This window comes from Marmota flaviventris, chromosome 11, assembly GCF_047511675.1.
Source record: "Marmota flaviventris isolate mMarFla1 chromosome 11, mMarFla1.hap1, whole genome shotgun sequence".
NCBI classification, from domain to species: domain Eukaryota; kingdom Metazoa; phylum Chordata; class Mammalia; order Rodentia; family Sciuridae; genus Marmota; species Marmota flaviventris.
The window spans coordinates 6,015,664-6,039,043 of NC_092508.1; the positions used below are offsets into that span (position 1 = coordinate 6,015,664).

At 44.5% G+C, this 23,380-nt stretch overlaps 2 protein-coding genes across 3 annotated transcripts; one reads left to right on the forward strand and one right to left on the reverse strand.

Moving 5' to 3' along the window:
- Positions 1-1,832: 1,832 nt before the first annotated feature.
- Positions 1,833-23,162, reverse strand: LOC114108569 (UDP-glucuronosyltransferase 1A1). 2 transcript variants are annotated; one of them, XM_071619336.1, is made up of 5 exons: positions 22,302-23,162; positions 8,292-8,423; positions 7,597-7,684; positions 7,201-7,420; positions 1,833-2,667 (listed from the first exon to the last, which is right to left on the reverse strand). In XM_071619336.1, exons 1-5 carry the CDS (start codon positions 23,160-23,162, stop codon positions 2,370-2,372), a joined length of 1,599 nt encoding a protein of 532 aa, XP_071475437.1. In that variant the 3' UTR covers positions 1,833-2,369. The 2 variants fall into 2 exon arrangements, with proteins under 2 accessions (XP_071475437.1, XP_027812001.2); XM_027956200.2 differs by lacking the exon at positions 22,302-23,162 and adding an exon at positions 13,119-13,982.
- Positions 18,592-19,323, forward strand: LOC114108571 (dnaJ homolog subfamily B member 3). The gene has a single exon (XM_027956201.1). The coding sequence runs from the start codon at positions 18,592-18,594 to the stop codon at positions 19,321-19,323; it is 732 nt and encodes a 243-aa protein (XP_027812002.1).
- Positions 23,163-23,380: the final 218 nt, after the last annotated feature.

A 23,380-nucleotide genomic window follows, 5' to 3' on the forward strand; every position in this document is an offset into this window, starting at 1 on the left:
TGCAGGCAGGCAGAATTGCAAGGGTTATGGGCTCTTGGTGGCCTCTATGGTAATTTAGAGTCTGGGAGGCCAGGCAGAGTTGTGCTACAAGGCTGCAGTTCCTGCAGGGAGTCTCCCACGGATGATGCATGGCACAGTTGAGGGAGTGAAGCCAAAGCTAAAGTGAGGCCCAAGGAAAACAGAGATGTCTTTACATGCAGCCCCTGCAGGGAAAGCTGCAGGAAGCATGCAAAATCAGCTGGAGGCGCAGCCATGTGGGCTGCCACCGGTAGAGCCACAGAGGCAGGGATGACCAAGCCCTCGGGAGCCCGCGTCCCACCACAGTGTGCCCAGATGCCAGATATGGAGCCTTGGGGTTTGCTGTTTTCCCCGCTGGCTTCATCCTTGCTTTGGGCTGATTCCCCCTTTTTCTTTCTGCATTCCTCCCTTTAGGAATAGAAATGCACACCCTGCGACTGTCCTGCCATTGTATCTTCTACAGATGTAACCTGCTTTTTTGTTTTAAAAAGGGCTCACCACTGAATTTGCCTTGAGTCTCACACGAGACTTTGGACTTGTTTCTGAGCATTGCTGGAACACTGACTTGGGGTTGGAATTAACTCTTGGGGTTCTGCACTGTGAGATGGATACAAAACTTTGGGGGTGAGGAAGAGAATGCAAGAGCTTAGATCTGTCCTCCAAAGACCTGTGGGTCTCATGGGGGTCTGCAGGAAGGTTCATTGGAAAGTGATGGGGTCTTTAGGAGGTGGGGGTTAGTGGGAGGTCCTTAGGTCACTGGGGATGTGCCCTCACAGGGCACTGTGAGACCTCAGTCTCTTTCTCTCACTCTCGTTCTTGCTCTCACTCTCTCCCCTCCTGGCTCAAGATGTAATCACTTGTTTGCTCTTACACAGGTTCCTGCCATGATGTGCCACCTCCTGCCGTCCTCATCAGAACAGAGGTTGATGCACCACTGGAACAGTTCAAAGGCACCAGGTCTTTGAACCTCTAAACTGTGAGCTAAATAAACCTTTTTCCTTTATAAGTTAGTTGCCTCAGGTTATTTTGTTGTAGTAATGCAAAGTGAGTACAGAATGTTGGAAAATACTAGCTATATTTGGTGTATCTGCAATATTTGTGTGTGCTAAAATACAGGTTAATGCTGTTAATCAGCATTACTGTAAAAAACTAACTGAGATAAATCAACTTATAAAGAGGAAAGGTTAATTTTGGCTCACGGTTTCAGAGGTTTCCGTCCATGGTCACTTGGACCTGCTGCTTTTGGTCTGTGTGAGGCAGCACACCACAGTGGAGGCACATTGGGAAAGAAGCTGCTTGCCTTATGGTGGCCAGGAAGCAAAGAAAGAGAGGAAGGGGAGGTGTCAATGTCCCCTTCAAGGGCTCACCCAGCAACCTAACTTCCTCCCAGTAGGCCCCACCTCTTAAAAGTTTCACCACCCCCCAATGATGCCACAGGCTGGGGACCAAGCCTCCAACATGTGGCTTTTGGGGGACATTCAGGCTCCAAACTATAGGGGGAACGATGGTTATTTCGGGGCAATGTGATTATTGGTGAATCCTCTTTTCTAATGTGTGATATGTCAACTTCTATATTTTTTCAATTTTCTGTCTTATCTTGCATCCATAATTAGAAAATCTAATTTAATGATAAATAAATGCAACACCAATATAAAGAAAAACACAGAAAAATAATTTATGCCAATTTATTAACAAATTTTTAATTGTGAAAAACATCAGATAAAATGTACTTGGTTTCTGTCATTGACACAATAATGATCATCCTTGCAAATGCATCGTCCATCAATTTTATAGCATCATTATTTTTCCCCAAAGTCAGTAATCATACACTGTTCTCAAGGCTCCGACCCACCCACTCACATCAAGTATACCCTAAAGGTATACAGGCTTCCTTCTTTAGATATAAAAAGTGCCTCCTAGGAACCTGAACTTAAGTGAAGACTGACTGTCACTGGTGACTCGCGGGCTGGTCCACAGCAGTCCACAAACCATGATGTGGCATGAAAACCGCCATGTGAAGTAGGGGAAACTGTGGGACCAACTTTGAATCCTGTGTTCCCAAACAGGCACACGGCTGCATAAGGAAAATAACCCAGAGTGCAGTAAGCCACAGGAGAGGGGACAGGCACAGCCAGATTGAAAATACTGACGCAGAATTTGTATCTAATACCTTTATCTACCCTTAACTAGCTATTAAATTACTTTCCCTTTTATAAAATGCTCTGGGAATGTCTAACTATGGCAAAATATTTCTTTAATAAGAATAAAAAGAATTTAACACTGATCCTATTTTCAAGTTTACCATTGATTGGAGGATAGATCAAAATTTCACCGTACTTCCCATCGACCTCTCAATGTGCCTTGGATTTGTGGCCTTTCTTCACACTCCCCTTTTTCCCAAAGCATTTCCGGCAGCCGTAGGCACAACATTTAAAGGCGATAAATGCCACTCCCAGCACGATGGCCAGGAGGAAGCCAATGACATCCAGGGAGTGGTACTGGTACCAGGTGAGGTCGTGCGCGGCCGGGCGCAGGTGCGGGGCCCCCTTGTGCCTCATCACGAACTCCACCCAGAACACAGCCAGGTCCAGCGGCTCAATGGGGCGGTCCTTGTGGAGCCTGGAGAGGCGCATGATGTTCTCCTTGTAGCTAGACACAAAGACAAATGTGTGGGTGCCCAGGACATGCTCGACAATGAACAAGCCACCCTTTATGCTGGCGGCCAGGGAGGACATTACCAGACTTTCTGAACTTGGTAGAGAACTGTATTTCTGTTCTAATCAGAAAGCATGCACACATGCACACACACAGTCTCTCTCTCAATTAATGTTCTGTGTAGATAAAAAGAAGGTGAGGAAGAAAAAGAAAAGAGGAGAAAAGAGGAAGGGAGGGAGGGAGGGAGACTGGGACCCCAAATTGTACTTTTACACATTTTTAAAACCTTGCTTCCTACTTTACTTTTCTTTTTAGTTATATTTTTGTGGGAATTAGATTATGCTTTCTTTATAGTAAAACAATGAAACAGGAATTTTGTGTAATATTAATTATACTTATAGAAAAATTAAAAAATTTTACTTTATAGTAAAATCAAGGAAAAAGTCATGTCATAAATTATAGGTGGCCTCCCATCTGAAGTTACAAACAATCACACATAGCCAAAGAAAAACCATTTTGAAGTGCTAACTCCAAGGTGGTGGGTACACTTTCAACTGACTCACTGACACACCAAACCACCTGTGTGCTCAATTTAGCCTGAAGTTGCCTATGCAAACTGCTAATGCAAGATGGATTCTGATTATTAGACAGTGCTGATATTTGAATCAGAACAAACAAATCCAAAATGGGCAGACACTTTGGTGTGCTGATACATTAGAAGGAGGAGAAGGAGGAGAAGGAAAGAGAGAAAAGTAAGATACTCCTCTTCAGGACTTATGATCATTGCTGTTCTTAAATATATCTGTATTTTATTTAAATATATTACCATAACATAATATTCATATTTGGCCATAAATCTGGCTAAATAGCTTCCTTTTATATAGCTCTTATATTAAATTTTCTTAGAAATTTCAGTCATTTGTTCAATTTACTTTTTTTTAAATTTCGAGATGGGGTCTTGCTATGTTATCCAGACTGGCCTTGAATTTGTAATCCTCCTTCCTCAGCCTCCCAAATAACTGGAATTATAGATGTGCATCACCACACCCAGCCAGCCATTCATTCAATATTTATTGAGCACCTATGATGGCATGGTTGTCTGCATAAACTGATACTTGAGATTTTTCCATTTTTCTTTGTGTTGCATAGGTACAGTCCTAGCTTAACTGTTAGAAACATGGAGATAGAGATGTTTTGCTCAGAAATAAATAGTTGAAGAAGATAAACTTAAAATAACACTTTTTACTGCAAACTTTTTAAATTTGGATTCATCAGGGCTTAGTGCTACGGAAAGGCATACGTGTCCAAAAAATGTACATAAGCCCAAGGTACTTTGGAAGGATATTCTAACAGGACAATGGAAAGGTCCTGACCCAGTAATTGTCTGGAGTCGGGGGTCTGTTTGCGTGTTTCCATAGGGAGAACAGCAGCCGATTTGAATTCCAGAAATATTAACTAAAGCGATTTCTACAGACCAAAAAGAAGATGATTTGGCTCAAATCCATAACAACTGATATCCAAAACTTCAGTTTGGCTATTCTTACATCTGCAACAGAACCAGGATGTTTTTGTTCAATATTTTATTATTACCCTTTCCCACATCATGAAATTCTATTTTGTTTTTTGAGCTCATACAGACCTAGGTTAATGTTTTGCTGTTCAGTTCTATTTTTTGACTATAGAGTTTTAAAACATTGCAATGGAGATTTCACCTGTAAAAAGTTATAAGGCCTTTACTATTATGTTATGTGTTGTATGTATTATGTGTGCACACTGTGTTTTGTGTTGTATGTTTGTAAGTACGTATGTCCATATATCATATATGATGAGCGCTCATGAAAAAATGGATCCAAATACTTTTTTTTATTCACATGATTTAAATTGGTTTAATTTAAATTGGGTAAACAGCTGTTGAGGATTGTTTTAATATGTGAACAAAAAAGGAGGTTAACAGATCTGTTTGTTTATTTTCACCTTTCCTTTTCATTATATTTAATAATTCTGTTCAAGATAATGTAAACTGTTAAGAAAATTGTTTTCTTTTAGTGCCTTCTGGAATGTGACATAATTTTTTCTTTAGCCATTATTGCCAGAATTCCTATCTTCATCCCAGTGCCGGTGAAGACAAAGATAAAACCAATCTATAGCTTCTGCAAGAGCCATCACTGAACTACTTGCAGAACTTGCCTGGACTATGTATCACTTGTATGCATTGTGAACTCACTTGTATGCATTGTGAACTATCTGTTGGTGCAGCGACTTGTGGTAGTGTTGGGGTATTTTTGCTGATGGTGTCATCAGTGGTACAAGTTTTCCAAAAGGAGCCGTCAATTGGCTTGGTGTATCCTCCTTCCTTCTGCTTGTGATGGTCGTTCAGCTAAAATTTGGGGGCCAACAGAGGTGAGGCAAAGAACCTCACCACCCCCCCGCTGGTACAAAGACCTATCCACAGGTGTGGCTGTATGTTGGACCGGTAGTCAATGACGGGTAACATCCAATTGCAATGGTACCAACCTAAGACAGGAGGCTGACGCCTTGAGGTCAGCTCATCCAATGATGGGTAAGAACCATATGTAGTATTGGACAACCTAAGGCAGGCACGGTCCCTAAGCCACATGCTTGTTGTTTAAACAGAGAGGGGGAGATGTTGAGAGCCACAGCCGAAGGGGCCCCAGCAAACTTCCAGCTGCCAACTGATTGGCTCCTCTGTGGTGATGTTCATTGGGTTGTTTCCCTGCCCTGAAGACCACGGAGCTGCTCATTGGGGGACTTTTTTTGGCTCTGCCCACGCGACCCAGCCAATCGGCCTCAAGAGCAGGAGTGGGGGGGAGGTTGAGAGGCTTGTGGGAAGCCGGTGGTGGCAGTTGGGCTCTGAAGGTTTTCCTGAAGAGCTGTGTGGTTTGACGTGTGTGTTCTAAAAATAAAGTTCGTTTCTTTTGACAAGTGGCTCCTGAATTGTGTCCCGCGAGACTGCGGCAGGTTAGTGTTCTTTAAAAATAACAATGTGAGCAGGGGATGTGGCTCAGTGAGAGAGTGTCTGCCTAGCATTCATGAAACCCTGGATTCCATCCCCAGCACCACAAAAAAAAAATGAAAAATGAAATAATAACACACTAGAGAACTTGTAGTCATTTTTATGTCACATGTAGTCATCCACACCACTGAGCCAAGGAGCAAAGTCACGTTACTAATGTGAGTTTCATCAACACATGGACTGAAGCCAGGCGGCCAGCATGCTGGTGTGGGGGCAGAACAGTGGGCCTGAAGTGCCAGGTCAGAAGACCACGCCCAGGAGAGGAAGGGCTGCGACCCACATCACCTGCTCACCGAGCACTCCAGCCCAGGGTCAGGTGGCCTTCTCCCTCCTGTCCACTGGCACAGCACACACTTAGCACCTCAAATCTGGGAGCCAGTCTTCAGTCCTCTCCCGCCTCCCCTGGCCAGGCTTGCTGTGTCCCCAGTGTACTGTGTCCTTCCAGGTGAATGCAACCCAGCTATTCTCATCTGTCCTCCCAATTGGTGCATCTTCCTAAAGAAAGCAACCTGGGTAAGCTGTGGTTTTAATGTGTCCCCAGAAGTTCAGATGGGGGACTTTAATTCCAAATGCAGAAGTTAGAGGAGTGGTGGGGCCTATAAGAAGAGATTAGGTCATTGAGAGCCATGAATGCCTTTCTGTGGGACAGGCGTGGTTACTGGGAGAATAGGTTGTTGCAAACAAGGGTTCCCCATGTTCCGTCTCTTTGACAAACGCCCTGCCCTTCCATTTTTCTGCCACCTTATGACACAGTGTGAAGCCCTCACCAAGTGCAACTGCCAGACCCTGGACTCGCCAACTTCCAGAACTGTGAGCCAGTAAACGTCTGTCTTTATGACTCACCCAGCCCCAGGTATTCTGTTATTGCAATGAAAACAGACAACGACAACACTCCTGACACTCTCACAGACACACACATACACACACAGGCATGCAAACACACACACTATCTATTGCTGGAAGAGATGCACTGCTGGCCATCATTTCTTCCCCTGGCTGGGAGTCGGCTTGACAGCATTACCCTACACTTCATGCAGATAGCATGTGATCTGATGGCTCTTGCCCATAGAACAGTTTTCAGAGTCATTTTTGAATAAACGTGCATTTGCTTTTCTTCTCAGCTTTTGTCTGTGATATCACAGAACGTCCACCTGTGCGATGCCTCGTGGATACAAGGCCTCAGAGGAAACATTGTACTTGTGAACCTGGGCTTGTTTTGTCTTAGGGACACTCTGCTTCTTGTAACAGAACATTTCTCTCTGCAGAAACTCATAGATGAGGCACCTATTATGGTGACTCTTTTTTAAAATAAATCAAAATTTTAAATCTAGTAGGGGAAATAAAATGTCATAAGAACTAAAGGGTCCTTTCATAAAGTGAATCCCCAAATTATCTTATTTATGAGTCTGGTTTTGGGGGTATTTTCACACCAGAATGTTGACGGTGAACCCAAAGGGGAAAACGCAGGTGGTATTCTTTACCCTCCCTCTTACCTTTTGTCATTGATGACGGCTTTTAGGGCATTTGCCAAATCATCAGAAGTCATCTCAAGGACATTCAGGGTCACGCCAGCTCCCCGCGTCTCCATGCGCTTGGCATTGTCCATCTGGTCACCGAACAAGGGCATCATCACCATCGGTACCCCGTTGCATATGCCTTCGTAAACGCCGTGGGAGCCAGCATGCGTGATGAAGGCGCGCGTCTTCGGGTGACCTGGGAGGCAGAACCGTGAGGGATGCGGCTGTCCTCCGGCTGAGGCCTCGGGGGGGCTGCGCTGGGCCCCACAGAAGCACATGGGGAGGGCGTGGCCGCCCAGACCCGCAGGCCAGCACCCAGCGCAACCACCCGAGAGCCCGCGCCTGTGCCCGGCTCCGACCCTCCCAACATACCAAGCAGGTCATTCTGCGGTAACCACTTGACAAGTTTCGTGTTCTTCGCGAGATTGGATGGAGGAGTTCCGGTGTAGCGCCACAGGACCTTGCAGGGGTGAAAGGGACATCTTAATAAAAGAATGTGGCAGGATTTACAACAAAATAAAAAAGCCCTGCGACAGCAGCCGGGCAGCAAGTCCTCTGAAGGAAGAGAATGCGCATGACCTCCGCAGGGCCGAGACCTGGCAATGCAGGCCTGGGCTACTGGCTAGGCTCCTCCCCGGGCACCGGCTGCGCACCAGGGCTTCCCCTTGTCTGCGCCTCAAGGGAAAGCTTACTGAAGACAGCAGTGGATGAAGAACAGCACGTGAAAGAAAGCGAGTGTTCTAACCAACAGCTTTCTGGAGAAGTGCTCTTACTAATATGAAGAAACAACATGTTATTTATTTTTATCTGAATTCTCCATTTTTAACTAAAGGTCTCTACAAGTGTCTCTTAGAGAAAAATGAGACTTCTGAGTGAAGGGGACCATGATTTAATGATAGTTAAGAGTTAAATTTCACCAAACAAGTGAAATAAATAACAAACAAAAACCACTTTGGATTAGGGAAAGTGAATGGCCAAATCTTCAGTTGCAACTAGTGGAATTAATTTAGCGACTAGAAGTCTCTATGAAGGTAGGCATAGAGGAATGATATATAGAGCCTTCTTACCGTCTGGGGTATTCTGCCCAAGGCATCAGCAATTTCCATTGCCTTCTTCTCAGGAATCTCTGAGACCATTGATCCCAAAGAGAAAACCACAATTCCATGTTCTCCAGAGGCGTTGACATAGGCTTCAAATTCCTAGAGCCATAGGAGAGATTCCCAGTTAATTGTTTGCTCATGTTCTTTAGTGACTACATACATTAAGCTATGAACTAGATGTCTTTCTAACAATGTGAAAGGCAAAAATTGGGAATTTTATATCATTTCCCCTCCCTTGCTCCCCGCCACAGGAGCTTTACAGGGTTACCAGTGGGACTGCCTTGAGATTCGGAATCCAGGCAATATGCTCATTTCCCAAAAGAAAAGCGGAGGTGCACACACGCGCACACACACATCTATGCACACACACGCACGCACATCCATGTAGACTCATTCACAGCCATGTACATGCACACACGGCCATATACAGCCACATACACACAGCCATGTACACACACAGCCATGTACATTCATGCACACAGGGTGGCCGTCCCACTTTGGGAAAACGGAGCTCTGATAATCATGGCAATCCTCCCCAGCCCTAGGTAATTAATGATCCGATTACCCTGAGAGTCTCCCAGATAGTTTTATATGTTCACAAAACATATCGAGGGCACTGATGCAATTGTGAAGTGGTAGGTTTGCATACAACTGGGGGTTCCCTGGGATATGGTACTGGGAAAGCCAGGACCCTGGTCAACCTACATGTGAGGTACAGAAGACTTCTCATAGGGCTCAGCATGTGTCACTTGAACGGCAACATTTGCCAAGCTCAACCACAGACATGTCCAGAAAAGTGCAAACACTGAGCAGCCTTCCCAGGGAGGAGCGCACTCCCACCCACCCTCACCAGCCTCAGACCCTCAGAAGTTGTCTGGCTCATCATAGCAGCTGACCTTATCCAATGGTCTCATCAAATAGGTCAGAGAGGCCAACTCACTCTGCCCACCACACCACATTTTTGGTCAATGGCAAGAACATCCTGACCATGGCTCTCTAAAATCCCTCTTCCAGGGATCAAGACCACATGCCTCCTTCCCTCTTTCCTGGAGAGAGGCAGATCACATATAAGTGATGTGAATGGCTGACCTACACTTTCCAAGGACCTTCACTCCTATAGGCTACATTTAATCTTGTAGGGAAAAGGCCAGAGTCTAATTTCCTATCTTTTACACTCTCCCACACCCATTCTGCAACCAGGAGAATGTGATTAACACAATGTCAAGCCCACAGCTCCACAAACATCCAGTTGAATAGCAGGACTTAAGCTCAAATGGTATGAAAGTTCACCTACAGGTGACAACGGAGCAACCACAGAGATTGTGTTATCACAGCCAGCACCCAGCCCTGTGCCAGCTTTTATGGGGTTGGATAAAGCTGGGGTTGATCCCTCTCCTGCTAATACTTCCTCTAAACCTTGCCCTAACTTCACAGCCACTGGAATGGCCAAAGAGTAAAGCAACATGTTAACTGAAAATAACCTTTGATTCCCCCATCCCTTGACTCCTTCCAAAAGGGAGGAGACCCTCTCACCTCAGAGTGAAAGGATTCCCCACTCTGATGAGCCCTCCTCCACTCAAGACAAAAACTTTAGAAGAGCTCCTAAATTTGACTGGGTACTTTTAGTTTCAGGATTTTATCATATTTTGCCTTGGCAAATATCTTTTTGTTCAAGAGTCCAATTCAACCACATGCTGGAAACCTCATGCTTTACCACTTTACCCTCAGGTCAACCACACCCACTCAGGGCTTCCTCTTCCTGTGCACATTTCCTCCAGGCCATCCTGAAGTCTCTGCCTCCCTAATCTTGCATCTGGCCACAGTCTCCGAAAGGCTACAGTCCACAAAGAGCCTCTCTCCCTGCCGGAGGAGGAATGACTCCTGGGATCTCTTGAGGCTCACTCCTTTCTCACCAAATGTTGTTCTCCAATTCTTTTCCTTCCAGACCCACTGAAGATGTGTTAAAGCCAGGTCGTGTTTTCTCTAGGGACGCTCTTAATGGAATAAAGACTTTATCTTTATTCTTGAAGTTCAGGACTTCCACCAAGAGGGCTGGAACTAGGACAACTGCCACCAGAGAGAAGGGAATGCAGAGTAGTATCGTTTTAACTAACAAAGGGGCAGAGAGAAAACAGCACGTAATTTGACAAACCAGCAAAAATCAGGCAAAGGGGGAAAACAGCAAAGTCAATGAAATGTAAAATAAATCAGACAAGGTGCAATCAAAACCTAGTCATAGAGTCAAACAGGCAAAATTCACCTATTAAAGCAATATGTCTGGCCAGATTACAAATACCACCTTCATGGTATATAAAAAGAAAGTCTGAAGACAGTGGGCACTGAAGAGGTATGAGGGAAATTTTAAAAAGTAATACAGGAGTGGCAAAATTAACTTATATAAATAGTTGGATTTCCGATTAAAACAAGACAAAGAAGGCTACTGTCAGCTACAGTTACATGGATATTTTCACACCTGAGCATGTGAGCACCAAACAAAGCATCCAATAGGTAGTTTGTGCAATTCACCAAATTTATGGGATAGAGGGGAATATGATTATATCAATAAATGTTGGAAAAGCAGCTGATAAAATTTAACAACCTCTCCTTATAAACCTCCTAAAGATTAAAATCATTTGAATAAAGACTGTTTTCCCACACACAGTGGCAGACATAGTGCAAAATGATAAAGTAAAACTCAGTTTCCCCTAAAATCAGCAGCCAGCCAGGAATCCTGGCAATCACCAGAATCATTCACCTGCTCTTAGAGCTTCTAGTGAATTCCACAGCCCTAGTATTTTGCATGAAATTTGGAATGGAAGAACCCAAAATTTCCTTATCAAAAACTGACTGAATTTTCATTTTTAAAAAGTCATGAAAATCAATATTTTGGTGAGATAGCTGATAATGAGTAGATAATTAGAGATAGAAATGGAAAAATAACACATTCACAGTAGTGACAAAAAACTAATACACTTAAAAATGAGAAAAACAGAATAAATATGAGGAAAACTATAAAATATTTGATCCTTGTTGAGATAATGTTGGAAGTCACAACAAAACATCCTAGAATACAAATTTCAATGTTTCTCCATAGTGAACTAGATTAGATGGCCAGCAGTATAAACCATGGGACCCAAGCATCACGAAATACTGATGAGCAGTTAAAAAATAGATATAGCATTTAGAACTGCAGCAATAATCCCAGCATATTCATAAGTGATCAACAGGCACATATTACCACCCTATTTTGTAAAACAAACATAAAAAGATATATATATATAGAGAGAGAGATATAGATATATAGATATATATAATATTATGTATATGCACGTATACAATTATAGATATCTTTATGCAATCATAGGAATATGAAGAAATATTGAGGATTGCTACCTATCCAGAAACTAGTTCTAGTTTGTACCTGTTTTGTCATTCATTCATTTGCCAAATATTCCGCGAGCACCCACTGTACATTAGTCTTAGGAACTGATGTTCCAGGCATAGCAAGCACATATAGACCACTTGCCAGATGTTAGGGATGCACGTGGCAGCAGGTGATGGACACAAAGTCTCACGTGCCTTCACATGGCTAGGACATGGAGGAGACGGTGGGAAACCCCTAAGTGAAACGACAGCGTGTCTGATGGACTCTGAAGGAAGCTGCACAGAATGCTGCTGGAGAGGGCCAACTCCAAGGAGGTGACACTGAAGCTGATCTCAAAGACGAGCAGACAGATGTGACAAATTCAGAGGGTAGCACCCCACTGAGAGGGGCAGTGTACCAAGGATCCTGAGCCGGAAAGACGGACTGTCCCAGGAATAGACAAGGCTGGTGTGGTGGGGGAAGATCCGAAGATTTATAAACAAGTCTTCTCATTCTGATTGGAATTTCCAGTATGCACGCTGTCACCAAAGTTTTAAATTTCAAAGTGAATGTGAAATGCCATTGCTTTCTCTTGGATCTTTCAGTGATAGCAAAAATATTTCTCTTTCATGCCTCTATAATTTGGGCAGGCTGACTAGATTTCTTTCCTAGCTGAGATGTACCAATTGGTTTGGTGATATTTCACCTATTCATTTTCCTCTATCTGAAAGAGAATCATTAATGGTTTTCTATCCTGTTAGATTTTATCATCTCACTTTTAGGAAGTCAGTAATACTCATTCTTTCTCAAGTAGGCCACCTCATCCACCCACATTTGTCCTCATCCACACAGGCCGTAGGATGTCAGACATTTAGAGCAAGATCTTCCAGGGGTCATCAGCTCTCCCTCCACACTGCAGAATGAGATTCATGACCTTTCTGCCCAATGGCAGAACCCAATTGGTAACTAACTTATTAAAAGAGAGGTCACAGGATCCAGATTCTTGTTAGCACACCCAGAATCTGGAAGTCCCCTTGCCAGGATCTATAAATGCCAAAGAACTATTGATCAGATTAAACTTCAAGTCTGTTACCTGATCAAGGGCAAAGTGCAAGGTGCCCCAAACCCAGCACTCTGTGTTTATGGCATTTAATACTTACTGCATTAAATTGACAACTACCCACTGAAATGCCCAGAATAAAATGCCTAAAGCATGCTTTCTTAAACTCTTATTAGATATAAAGAATAACTCAGAAGATTATACCAAAGACAGAAACACTGATGTCTAGAAGACACGCAGGACAGAATTTGACAAAAGAGGACATTTAAAACTACCTCATCATGTTTTCCCTGTATATATCTAAGAAAAGTTCCTTCATCCAAAGTACTTGTGATAATATGGGCAGGTAAAGTTCCCCTCAAATACACACCTGGGAGATTGGCTTTGTGTGAAGGCAGTTGATCCCACCAACAAAAACCATATTGGGCATGATGGGCATGGGGTAATCCTTCACAAAGTCCTTTCTCATCAGCCAGACTGAGGCTGAGCTCAGAAGGTCCTGCAGAGTCAGGTCTCTCTGAAGGACTTGTGAAGCGAGTGCTGCGTAAGGGGAATAAACCATACTGCACAGAAAGTTCTCCAACAAGGCAATGAGCATGTTCTTCACTCGCTGCAGAAAGGTCATGTGATCTGAGTTTGAAGACAGAGCCCTGGGCACATAGGACAGTGGGCTGGGGCACTGGGTAGCTTTTAAGTCCAGGCCGCAAGGCAGTGCATTCAAGAAGTTCACAGCTGGCAGATCTAGGTACTGGGCCACGATGGAACCACAAGGCAGGAAAGGGTCTGTCAGCACAGCATCGAAGTCGCTCTCCACCAGGGAGGCCATGAACTCCTTGTTGTGTAGTAGGTGGGAGCAGCCAGACAGAAGCACGGCAGAGTCCTTTTGGACTTTCTCATACATTTTGGCCACGCCCTGCAGGAAAGGCACGTTCTCAAAAGCATAAAACCCAAGTTCGGCAAAAGAGGTTTCTACGTCCTCCTTTTGGAATGGTACAGGATACTTCTTCAAGGAATAAAATGATGCTTCTTTTATATGAATTGATGCTTCAGGTGTTATGACCACCATTTCATGTCCTCTCTTCTGCAGCTGCTGGATGACCCCGACCATGCTCAGCCAGTGACTGCCATCTACTGGGATTATCAACAGTTTCTCCGCATGGGATATAGAAGGGTTGAGCACACACAGTAGTAAGCCCAAGAGAAGTGCGCATGGGCCCTGGGACACTACAGCCATGGTGCCTCCACCTCTTCTGCTGCCTGCAGTACACCTCACATGTAGCCAATCTATACACCAAGTTAATGTTTGATAGTGTCACATGACTAAAGCCCTCCTTCTCCAAAGTCAGCAGGAAGCTTGCTGTCAGAGATGAGGGTGGAGCTTTACTTAACAGGGTTTCTTAACAGGCAGCAACAGTTGAGCTGGCCAGAATCCTTTCTCTAATTACATTCTTGAGTGTGCACAGAAAGAAAAATATCTCCAGCACCTCTGCATCCATTAAATTATTATTTTCATGGATCAAGAACATGTAACCAGAAGAAAAAGGCCCACTACATAACAAAGTAGACTTCCATTCCAGAAAGAGAAAGTTTCTTGGAATGCAACACCCAAACCACCTTTGGCCCATGGAGACTTTAAGAATGCCCTTCTCCACTGCCCCCTTGGGGCTCTGCCTGACCACTTTTATTAGCTTTTCAGTTTTAAGCTCCATCAAGATGAACAGACTCACGATCTAAACTGATAAACAGGGACCTTGGAGGCTGTGAAATGTACTAGAAAGAAATTAATGATGTGGATCAAGGGAGGGGGTCATGCTAGGGTAGAGAGCAACTGGGAAGGGAAATCCACTAGAGAGGTTATGCACAGAAGGCTTCTCCAAAGACAGACTTGTACTCACTCAGAGAGACAGTCAGGGGACATTTGATAAATAGGAAATCAAAATAGATAAGCAAAGTAAAGCAAGTTCAATTGTATTCTTACCAAAGGTCCAGGGTAAACTCCAACAACTGCATTAAAGGCAAAGGGGACAGGTGAACAAAACAATAATAAAACTCTGTACTGTGTGCCCTATGTGCCAAGCACTGTTAAGTGCCCCATAACACACTTTATGCAATCCCTTAGAACTGTCCTGTAGAGGCAGACAGCATTTTTCTCACTTTACAAAGATACTGGGGCTAAGAGAAGCAAAGTGATTTGCCAGAGTCCTGCATATATAAGTGGTAGGGCTAAGACCCAGGCCCTGGGGGTCTGTGCTCCAAGTCACTGATCTTTTGGCCTCTAACAGCTCCCAGATAATGATGGTCAAGCCCTGGATTGAAATTTACAAGCAATTAGAAGCTGGAAGAAAAGCTGTGATCTAGGTCATTACCCAATCAAATTGAGAGAAGTAAAGGCAGGTGGAAGAAATTTAAGGCCAAGAACAGTGTTCATACAGCACCAGTTGGTGTCCTAGGAGACCAGGCAAAGGTCGGGAGTGAGCTTATAGTGGTTGCTGAACAAAAATACCCCTCCCAAAGAATGGGCTAACCATTCTTTCAGGCATCACTGAGCCCTGCAATCTTTTGGGGGGTGGGGATCAGTGGCTCTTCTCTACAAGACCTGGATGAAAACAGATACCAACATTTCTACCATGGACATCACTGCCAGCCATACTTGGGGATGTGCTAAGAAGGTCATGGAGAAACTGCCAACTTTAAATTGGTGTCCCAAGGGACACAGTAACAGGGACCCCTCCTCCTGGTACTTAGGGTCCCTCTTCTATAAGCCACCATCCTTCCTTAACAGATCCCCCATCTCCCATGGGGATGCACACAACTGCACACGAGGGCCCAGCAGCTTCTCTCTGCCCCCCAGCACTCTTAATTCTGGGTAAGCAGAAAAGACGTAGCAGTGTTTTCATTATGTGTTGTGTCCTTATCTGTAATCATGAACCCTGCAGTCCAAGCTCAACTTTAAGAGCGATAATTCTTCCAAAGTCCCAATGTTATGAGTTCATCTACAGATAACATGGAGCAAAGGGGCACACAGTTGCCACTGTAATGATTTTATGACTTTTCTGAATCATGCAGAGCCTTGGCCTCTTTTTTTTTAATGCAGTACTGGGACAACCCCAGGACTCATGCAGGCTTTACAAGTGCTCTACTGAGCTACACCTCTAGATCGTGGGGGGTTTTTTAGGTTTGAGACTACAACTCTCCCTGATCAGCAAATATGTATCCTAATCTTTATGGCAAGCAATCCTCATTCATCATGACCACTCTAAGAACCATGGCTGAGTAACCCAAAAAAACTTCTGCCTGGCACCTGAGCAAACCTGACACTTAAATCCCATTGCCAATTCACTGAATATTTATGGAACATGTGAGCACTACTGTGTGCCAGGCATTCTGCCCAGAGGACAGCCAGAAAACCAATGTAGAAATAACTCTGCCTGTGAGGAGGGGACCAGCAAGCAGAGACAAATTTACAACCAGAGAGCTGGAGGGCAGAGTGAGATGTGCTCTGGTGGCCACGGAAGGAAAACAGGACAGTAACATTTTCTTTCCCTGGGGGCTATTGAAGAGTGAGGTGTTCATGTAAAGTTTTCCTGGAACCCACAAGGAAGTGTTTTCTTTTTAAACTGAAGCTAGAAGTTAATAATCCCACCATTTGGAGCACTCTGAATTCCTTTAATATGACCAGAATGGAGGGATTTATTACTAAAGGAACAACATAAACATATCCATTGTCCTGCAGATCATCTATAGGACCCTCCATGGGAAAAAAATCTGTCTTCTTCAAACCTCTGCAGCATTCTGTTCTATTCTGCCTTTCTTATTCACCAGTTTGTAGATCTGTCCTTGCTATTAGACTGTACATAAGTATCTACATTCCTTACAGGCAAGATTTCAATTTAGGAATCACTGTCTCACCCAGGCACCCATCCACAGTCTTTTAGACAGTATGCACTCAGTATAAGTTCTGTGTAGCTCAACTTCCCTCTCCCTTTGCTCTAGGCCCCACATCCAAAAGCAGGCAGGTGCTGAATATGGGTGATTCTCTCACCACCTCTCAGCCCCCTCTGCTAGCTCCCCTGGGAGCAGCCTCAGGCTCCAGTCCCTTCAACCATTAGTTGTTGAGTGTGACTCACAGCATCAGCCACTCCCTGCCCTGCCCCACCACCCACCACTGCTGGCACCTTGCTCAACAGCTTCCTAAGACCCACAAGAACATTCATACTCTACAGTCTTTCCCTCAGGACATCCTAGAATGAACCCAGACCATCTGCCTAAGCACATTCCTCCTCTCTAGCTCTTCTGCTAGATTCTTCCCTCTGCTGTGTGCTCTCCTGCCATCCTGGATCATTTGCCCTTCCCAAAACCTATTTTGTACTTTCCCAAGTTGCTTTGTTCATACTGGACTTCACTCCTGAACAGTTGCCTACTAATGTTTATTGTGTGATTACTAAGTGCCAAGTCCAGGAATTCAAGTTGTGTTACTCAATGTGATATAAAGTTGGCAATTTGTTCTGGAGAGATAATGCACCCAGTTCCACTCATTATCCTTCATGTTGAAATCTTAGAAAGTTCATTGGTTAATCATTTTCCCCTTAGAACCAAATAGCCTTTATTGATGTATTGCTTCACAACTAATCAAAGCAGGAATATTGTGCCCAAAAAAGAGAACAGGGAGAAAATGGAGAGAACTCAAATATCAAGAAATGTCAAAAAGAAAACCATCATGATCCAGTAGTTTCAGTGGAACTAATCTCTGCATCCCAAGTTTACCCCAGTACTATGAAGACAGCACAAGATTATACAGATCTTGATTTACTAGACCAGTGATTCTCAAAGTATGGGCTGGGGATCCTTGGGGATCCCCCAAGAACTTTTAAGGGCAATTTTACAAAGTCAAAACTATTTCCTAGAGGGGCCTGTAGCATACACCTGTAATCCCAACTACTCCAGAGGCTGAGGCAGGAGGTCCAGACCAGTCTGAGCAACTTGGCAAGACACCCTCCATTCTCCACCAAAAAAAAAAAAAAAAAAAAAAAGTTGCTCTGACAACAATGCTGATTTTTTTTCACTCTTTTACAAGCATACAGGGGAGATAATTAAAGGTTTCCCATTGCCTGACATCAAAACAGACTGAATGCAGAAGAAGACCCGAGAATACAACTATTAAGTCAGATAATAAAACGAGATGTGAAAAATGTAAAACGATGCCACTCTTCTCACGGGATTATTTTGTTTGAAAAAACAGCTATTTTCTCATATGAATGGGATTTACGCCAGCGTGCCAAGGGTCATTATTATTGCCTAATGAATACATCTTTTAATTCTCAGTTTTAATTTCTTATACATGTTAGATACAACACGGTCACAGTAAAGCAACGGGTCCTGAGGACAGCAGTCCGACGCAGTCACATGACTGCCCCACCCAGGGTCCACCAACCTACCCTTTCCCTCACCGCCCTCACCCTGCTGAGGCAGAGGGCTCGACGCACAGAGGAGTGTTAAACGGCATCTCCGGAGCGGCCAGGGCTCGCCCCTCTCTCTCCAGGGAGGGTCACTCTCCTGGTCTATTCGCACCCCAAGGGCAGGTCGGAGGGGGCGGGGCGGTGGGCGGGGCCTCCGCGCCCGGGGGTGGGGCGTCACAGAGCACCTCCTCCAGCGGCGGGCACAGGCCCCCAAGCACAGCATTCTGGGATGCGGCACCGACGGAGGCCTCGGCCAATGAGAGGCGGCCACGTCACAAGGGGCGCCCCTGTCGGCCGCTCTCGCTGCAGCCCGCACTCGGCCGCGTGCCCCGGCTGCTCCCGCGCCGCTCGCCGTGCCCTGGCCACGGGCCGCGCCCGCTGCCCAACATGGTGGACTACTACGAGGTGCTGGGTGTGCCCCGGCAGGCCTCCTCGGAGGCCATCAAGAAGGCGTACCGCAAGCTGGCGCTCAAGTGGCACCCCGACAAGAACCCGGAGAACAAGGAGGAGGCCGAGAAGAGATTCAAGCAGGTGGCCCAGGCCTACGAGGTGTTGTCGGACGCCAAGAAACGCGACGTCTACGACCGCTACGGTGAGGCCGGCGTGGACGGCGGCAGCGCGGGCGCAGGCAACTTCGAGGACCCCTTCCAGTTCGTCTTCACTTTCCGCGACCCGGCTGAGGTCTTCAAGGAGTTCTTCAGCGGCCGGGACCCTTTTTCGTTTGACTTCTTCGGAGACCCGCTTGAGAACATTTTTGGGGGTCGGAGGAGCTCCCGGGGAAGCAGAGGGTCCGCACCCCTTTTCTCTACCTTCAGTGGCTTTCCAGCTTTTGGGGGTGGTTTTTCTTCTTTTGATACAGGATTTACTTCCACAGGATTTACTTCCTTTGGTTCCCTTGAAAATGGAGGCCTTTCTTCCTTCTCCATGTCTTGTGGCAGTGGTGGGACAGGAAGCTTCAAGTCCATGTCAACTTCCACCGAAATGGTTAATGGCAAAAAAGTCACCACCAAAAGAATCATTGAGAATGGCCAGGAAAGAGTGGAAGTGGAAGAAGACGGAGAGTTAAAGTCCCTGATAATAAATGGCAGAGAGCAGTTGCTACACATTGACACCAAGTAATTCCCCTGGACTTAAAGCACATTTTGGGGGAATAGCAGGACATTTTTTTAAGACTGCAAATGAAGTCTACTTTCAAAACAGCTGTACCCAAGAATGTATAAACAGTTCATGCCAACACCAATTTGTTGTTATTGTTGGGACTACACGAATAGAATCTCTGTCTTTAAAACTGTTGTAAATATCTGTATGCACTGTGCTATTTATTAAACTTAATCCCGAGGCAGATGATGATTATTTCGTAGTGCTAGGAAAAAGTGGTCACTACAGCACTTTAATCGTTCATTATTTCATTGTTTGAAATATGAGCCATTGAAATATGAATCAATTTGTTGGCACATAGCAGTGAAAGATATTAATAATAGTTTTGGTTTAAAATAAAGATGGATTTTGGTTGTACATAAACTGGTGGTATAGCAAGAGTTGACCATTGTTTAAATGAAATGTTAAAACCTGGCTTTTATTTAAAGAGTTAAATGTAGCAAAATGGGTTTACCTAGTTTCCTGTGGTTGCTGTAACAAATTACCACAAACATGCTGTCTTAATAAATTTGTATTTCTTCTCTGAAAGTTCTGGAAAACAGAAGTCTGAAATCCATTTCACTGAAAAGAGTGGACCAGAAGCATGCTCCCTCTTACGGGGAAATGTTCAAGTAAAGGTATTTAATGTCAGGACTATACTCGGGGCTGACTTGGTTCTACAACTAAGTAGAGGCTGGAAAGAAGCAAAGAAACAGAGCCTTTCCCTAAGGCTACATGACACTCCCTGAGAGCCATGCTGAGGATAGATACCCTATTAGCTTCACAAACTAGTTTTTTCCAGAAAGATTGGTTAGGTGAGGCACCATGTACCACACACCAAGGCATGGCTAGCAACACAGCAAGCTCTTAGTCCTTTGCAGAGCAGTTGTGTGGCCTGAACACTGTCAACTAGAACTGTGTGAGAACAGGCCTGACCCTTATTGTGTCCTAGAATTCCAGTGTGCATGGAATGACATGCAGATGACTCAACGGCAGGAACATGGGATGGGACTCAGCACTCTCATGGGCACCCAGACTGTTGAAGCCACTTTCAGGGAACAGTCCTGAGATACCTGTGCAGTTGCTCCCTATGTAGTAACCTTTCAAGAGTGTCAGAAAATACTACATGTGGAGGCTCACACCTGCAATTTCAGCTACTTGGTGGGCTGAAGCAGGGGGAACACAGGGCAACTTAACAAGATTCTGTCTCAAAATGAAAAATAGAGCTGTGAATGGAGCTCGGTAATAGAACATCCTGGGTTCAATACCCAGTATCACACACAAACACAAGCAAAATATTTTTAAAAACAAACTTCCAGGGATTTAAGAAAACATATTCATTTGGCAGAGAAAGGGGATTCATACCAGTGAGCATACTCATTAAGGAGCCGCTGGGGCGGCTTTGTTTCCAAAGAAGCTGCGGGAGCAGGAGTTTGAACTCGGAGGAGCAGGCAGTGTCCAAATGGTGATGCATGTGAAATCACTACTCTGCACAAGGCAGACTGAGTGTGTGTAGCAACACAGTAGGTCACAAAATGGTCCAGAAAGAATTCAGTGGTAGGCAAAAGGCCTGGCATACCAAGTTCACTCAGAGGTCACAGTCTTTAAGATCTCTGGCTAGTCTTAATTGTTGGGAGCAAACCTGAAAATTAATTAGGGTATATTCTATATCATTGCTGCAGTGAATAGAAATTTTTCTATCTACAGAGGTAATAAAGCATTTTTTCATTGTTATCAATTTATTGAATAAGAAGTATATTTCTATGGAACAAAACTTTAAAAGTACTACAGTTTACAATGAACAGTATCTCTTCTAGCCCTCTTCCCACACTGCCCAATTCTTCTACCAAAATATCAACTAATAAAGCATTTTCCTTAAAGAATATTTAGAACTGAAAATCCGTTTTGAAAATGTGTAAGCTGGATAAAAAGCTCCTATGAACTAATGGTTAGAAATAAAATCAAGCATATGATGTGAATGAGCATACTTCTTCCATCAAAAGAAACTAATTTGAGGGTTTTTAAAAAATTATCTGAATTATTTAAAATGTTCACAATATTCTAAGTGAAAGTAAAGAGCCTGGCAACAACAACAACAACAAAAAAAAAAAAAAAAAAAACAGAGTAGCCACACTGGCATCAGGTGAAATATGGACAGTACTTAAACATAACAGCCAACTCTATAAACAAGGTGCAAGCACTAAACCTACATGCACCAACCTGGCTACTGCAAAGACTTTTTTTGAAAAATCAACTATATTTTAGCAAATACCAGTTACATCATGAAAAAATATTAGTTATATAACACATTTATGAGCATTAGGCAGATTCAATGAATTTATAACAAAAGAATTGAAATTAGGCAATATGGGTATATGCTCAGAATATTTATGAAATTTGGTCATGTAGTATGACATGACACCATAACTCATCCTAATTGAGCCAGGCTGCATAAGTACAACACACATTAGGTTGCTTCTACTCCACTGACTGCTCGGTGTGCTGTGAGCACCTCTCCATCCCTCTCAGACAAGACCACTTCAAACCATCATGTCAACAATCCCAACCTGCTGGTTGCTGTGCACTTCTACTGAAGACCTGCAAGCAAATTTTCCCATAGGGGTCAGAACATACCTCAATTTCTCTGCTACTGCACAGGAAGGACATGGCACCACCAGGAAGGTACTCCCCTGACAGATGGATAGGTGGGAGTCACATCATTGCCTGTCTGTCAATCATGATACAAACCCCATGCCACACACTCAGCCCCACCAGTGGTCAGTGCAAGCCTTAGGCACATGAGCAATGACACCTTAACAATTAAACTCACTGAAGATGATTAGGAGAAGGAGAGGCAGGAATCTTGGGAGACAACACTGGATAAGTAAGCACTTGAAAGCAAGTTTCTTTTTCAAGGAACTCTGCCTGGAGCACGGACTGGTAAAGGCACCAATACAGACCTGAGACAGTGGCTTCCTGTGGACACAGTTTATTCCTCCTATGAAGACCATGTTGGGCATGACAGGCCTGGGGTAGTCCAACACAAAGTCCCCTCTGAACAGCCACACCGATGCATGGCTGAGAATATCCACCAAGGACACCTCCCTCTGCAAAAGCTCAGAGGCCAGGTTCACATAAGGAATAAAAGCAATATGGCAAAAATAGTTCAAGAACAGAGGGTACAGCATGTTTTTGACCCTTTGCAGGAAAGTCATGTGATCTGAATTCATTGTCAGTAACCTAGGAATATATGAGGAAGGATTGGGGCACTGTGTGCCCTCAAAGTCCAACTCACAGGGAATGGCTCTCAGAAAAAACACAGCAGGAATATCCAGGTACTTAGCCAACACAGCCCCACAGGGGAAAACGGGATCTGTCAAGACCACATCGAAGGAACTGGAATTCAAATGATTGATAAGGATCTTGTTACCAAGAAGCCCAGCACAAGAACTTTCAAAGAGTGCAGATACATTCTTTGAAAGTGCCAAATGTTTTAGAAGCTTCTTCACAAAATGTTCTGAATCAAAAACGAATTGAGCATTATCCACCATGTAATGGTTATACTCTTCCTGGGTGTATGAAACAGGAAAGGGTTCCAGGGAGAAAAAGTCTTCTTTCTTGAAGTGAATATTCACCTCTGGAGCCAGAACCACGGTGTGGTGGCCTCGGGCATGGAGCTCCCGCACAACATCCCGCATGCTCAGCCAGTGGCTGCCCTCCATGGGCACCACCAGCACCTTCTTGCCCTCAGCCCTGGGCAACACACACAGCAAGAAGAACACTGCAAGCCCTCGCAGGGGCCCCTGGAGCCCCACAGCCATCTGCACGGAAGCCCACAGCAGGCGACTCTCTACACAGGGCTGTGCCACCTTCAGGATTTATTCGACTTTATTATCACAGGACCGCCTAGCAGAACCGACTGTCATTGGAGAACAGAGTTAATCATTAAGCAATCATAGCATGGTAACTCCATTCCCGGCCTTCCACGGCTGACCTACCCTTCTAGCTATATCTATGGAGAAACAGATCTTATCTCTTC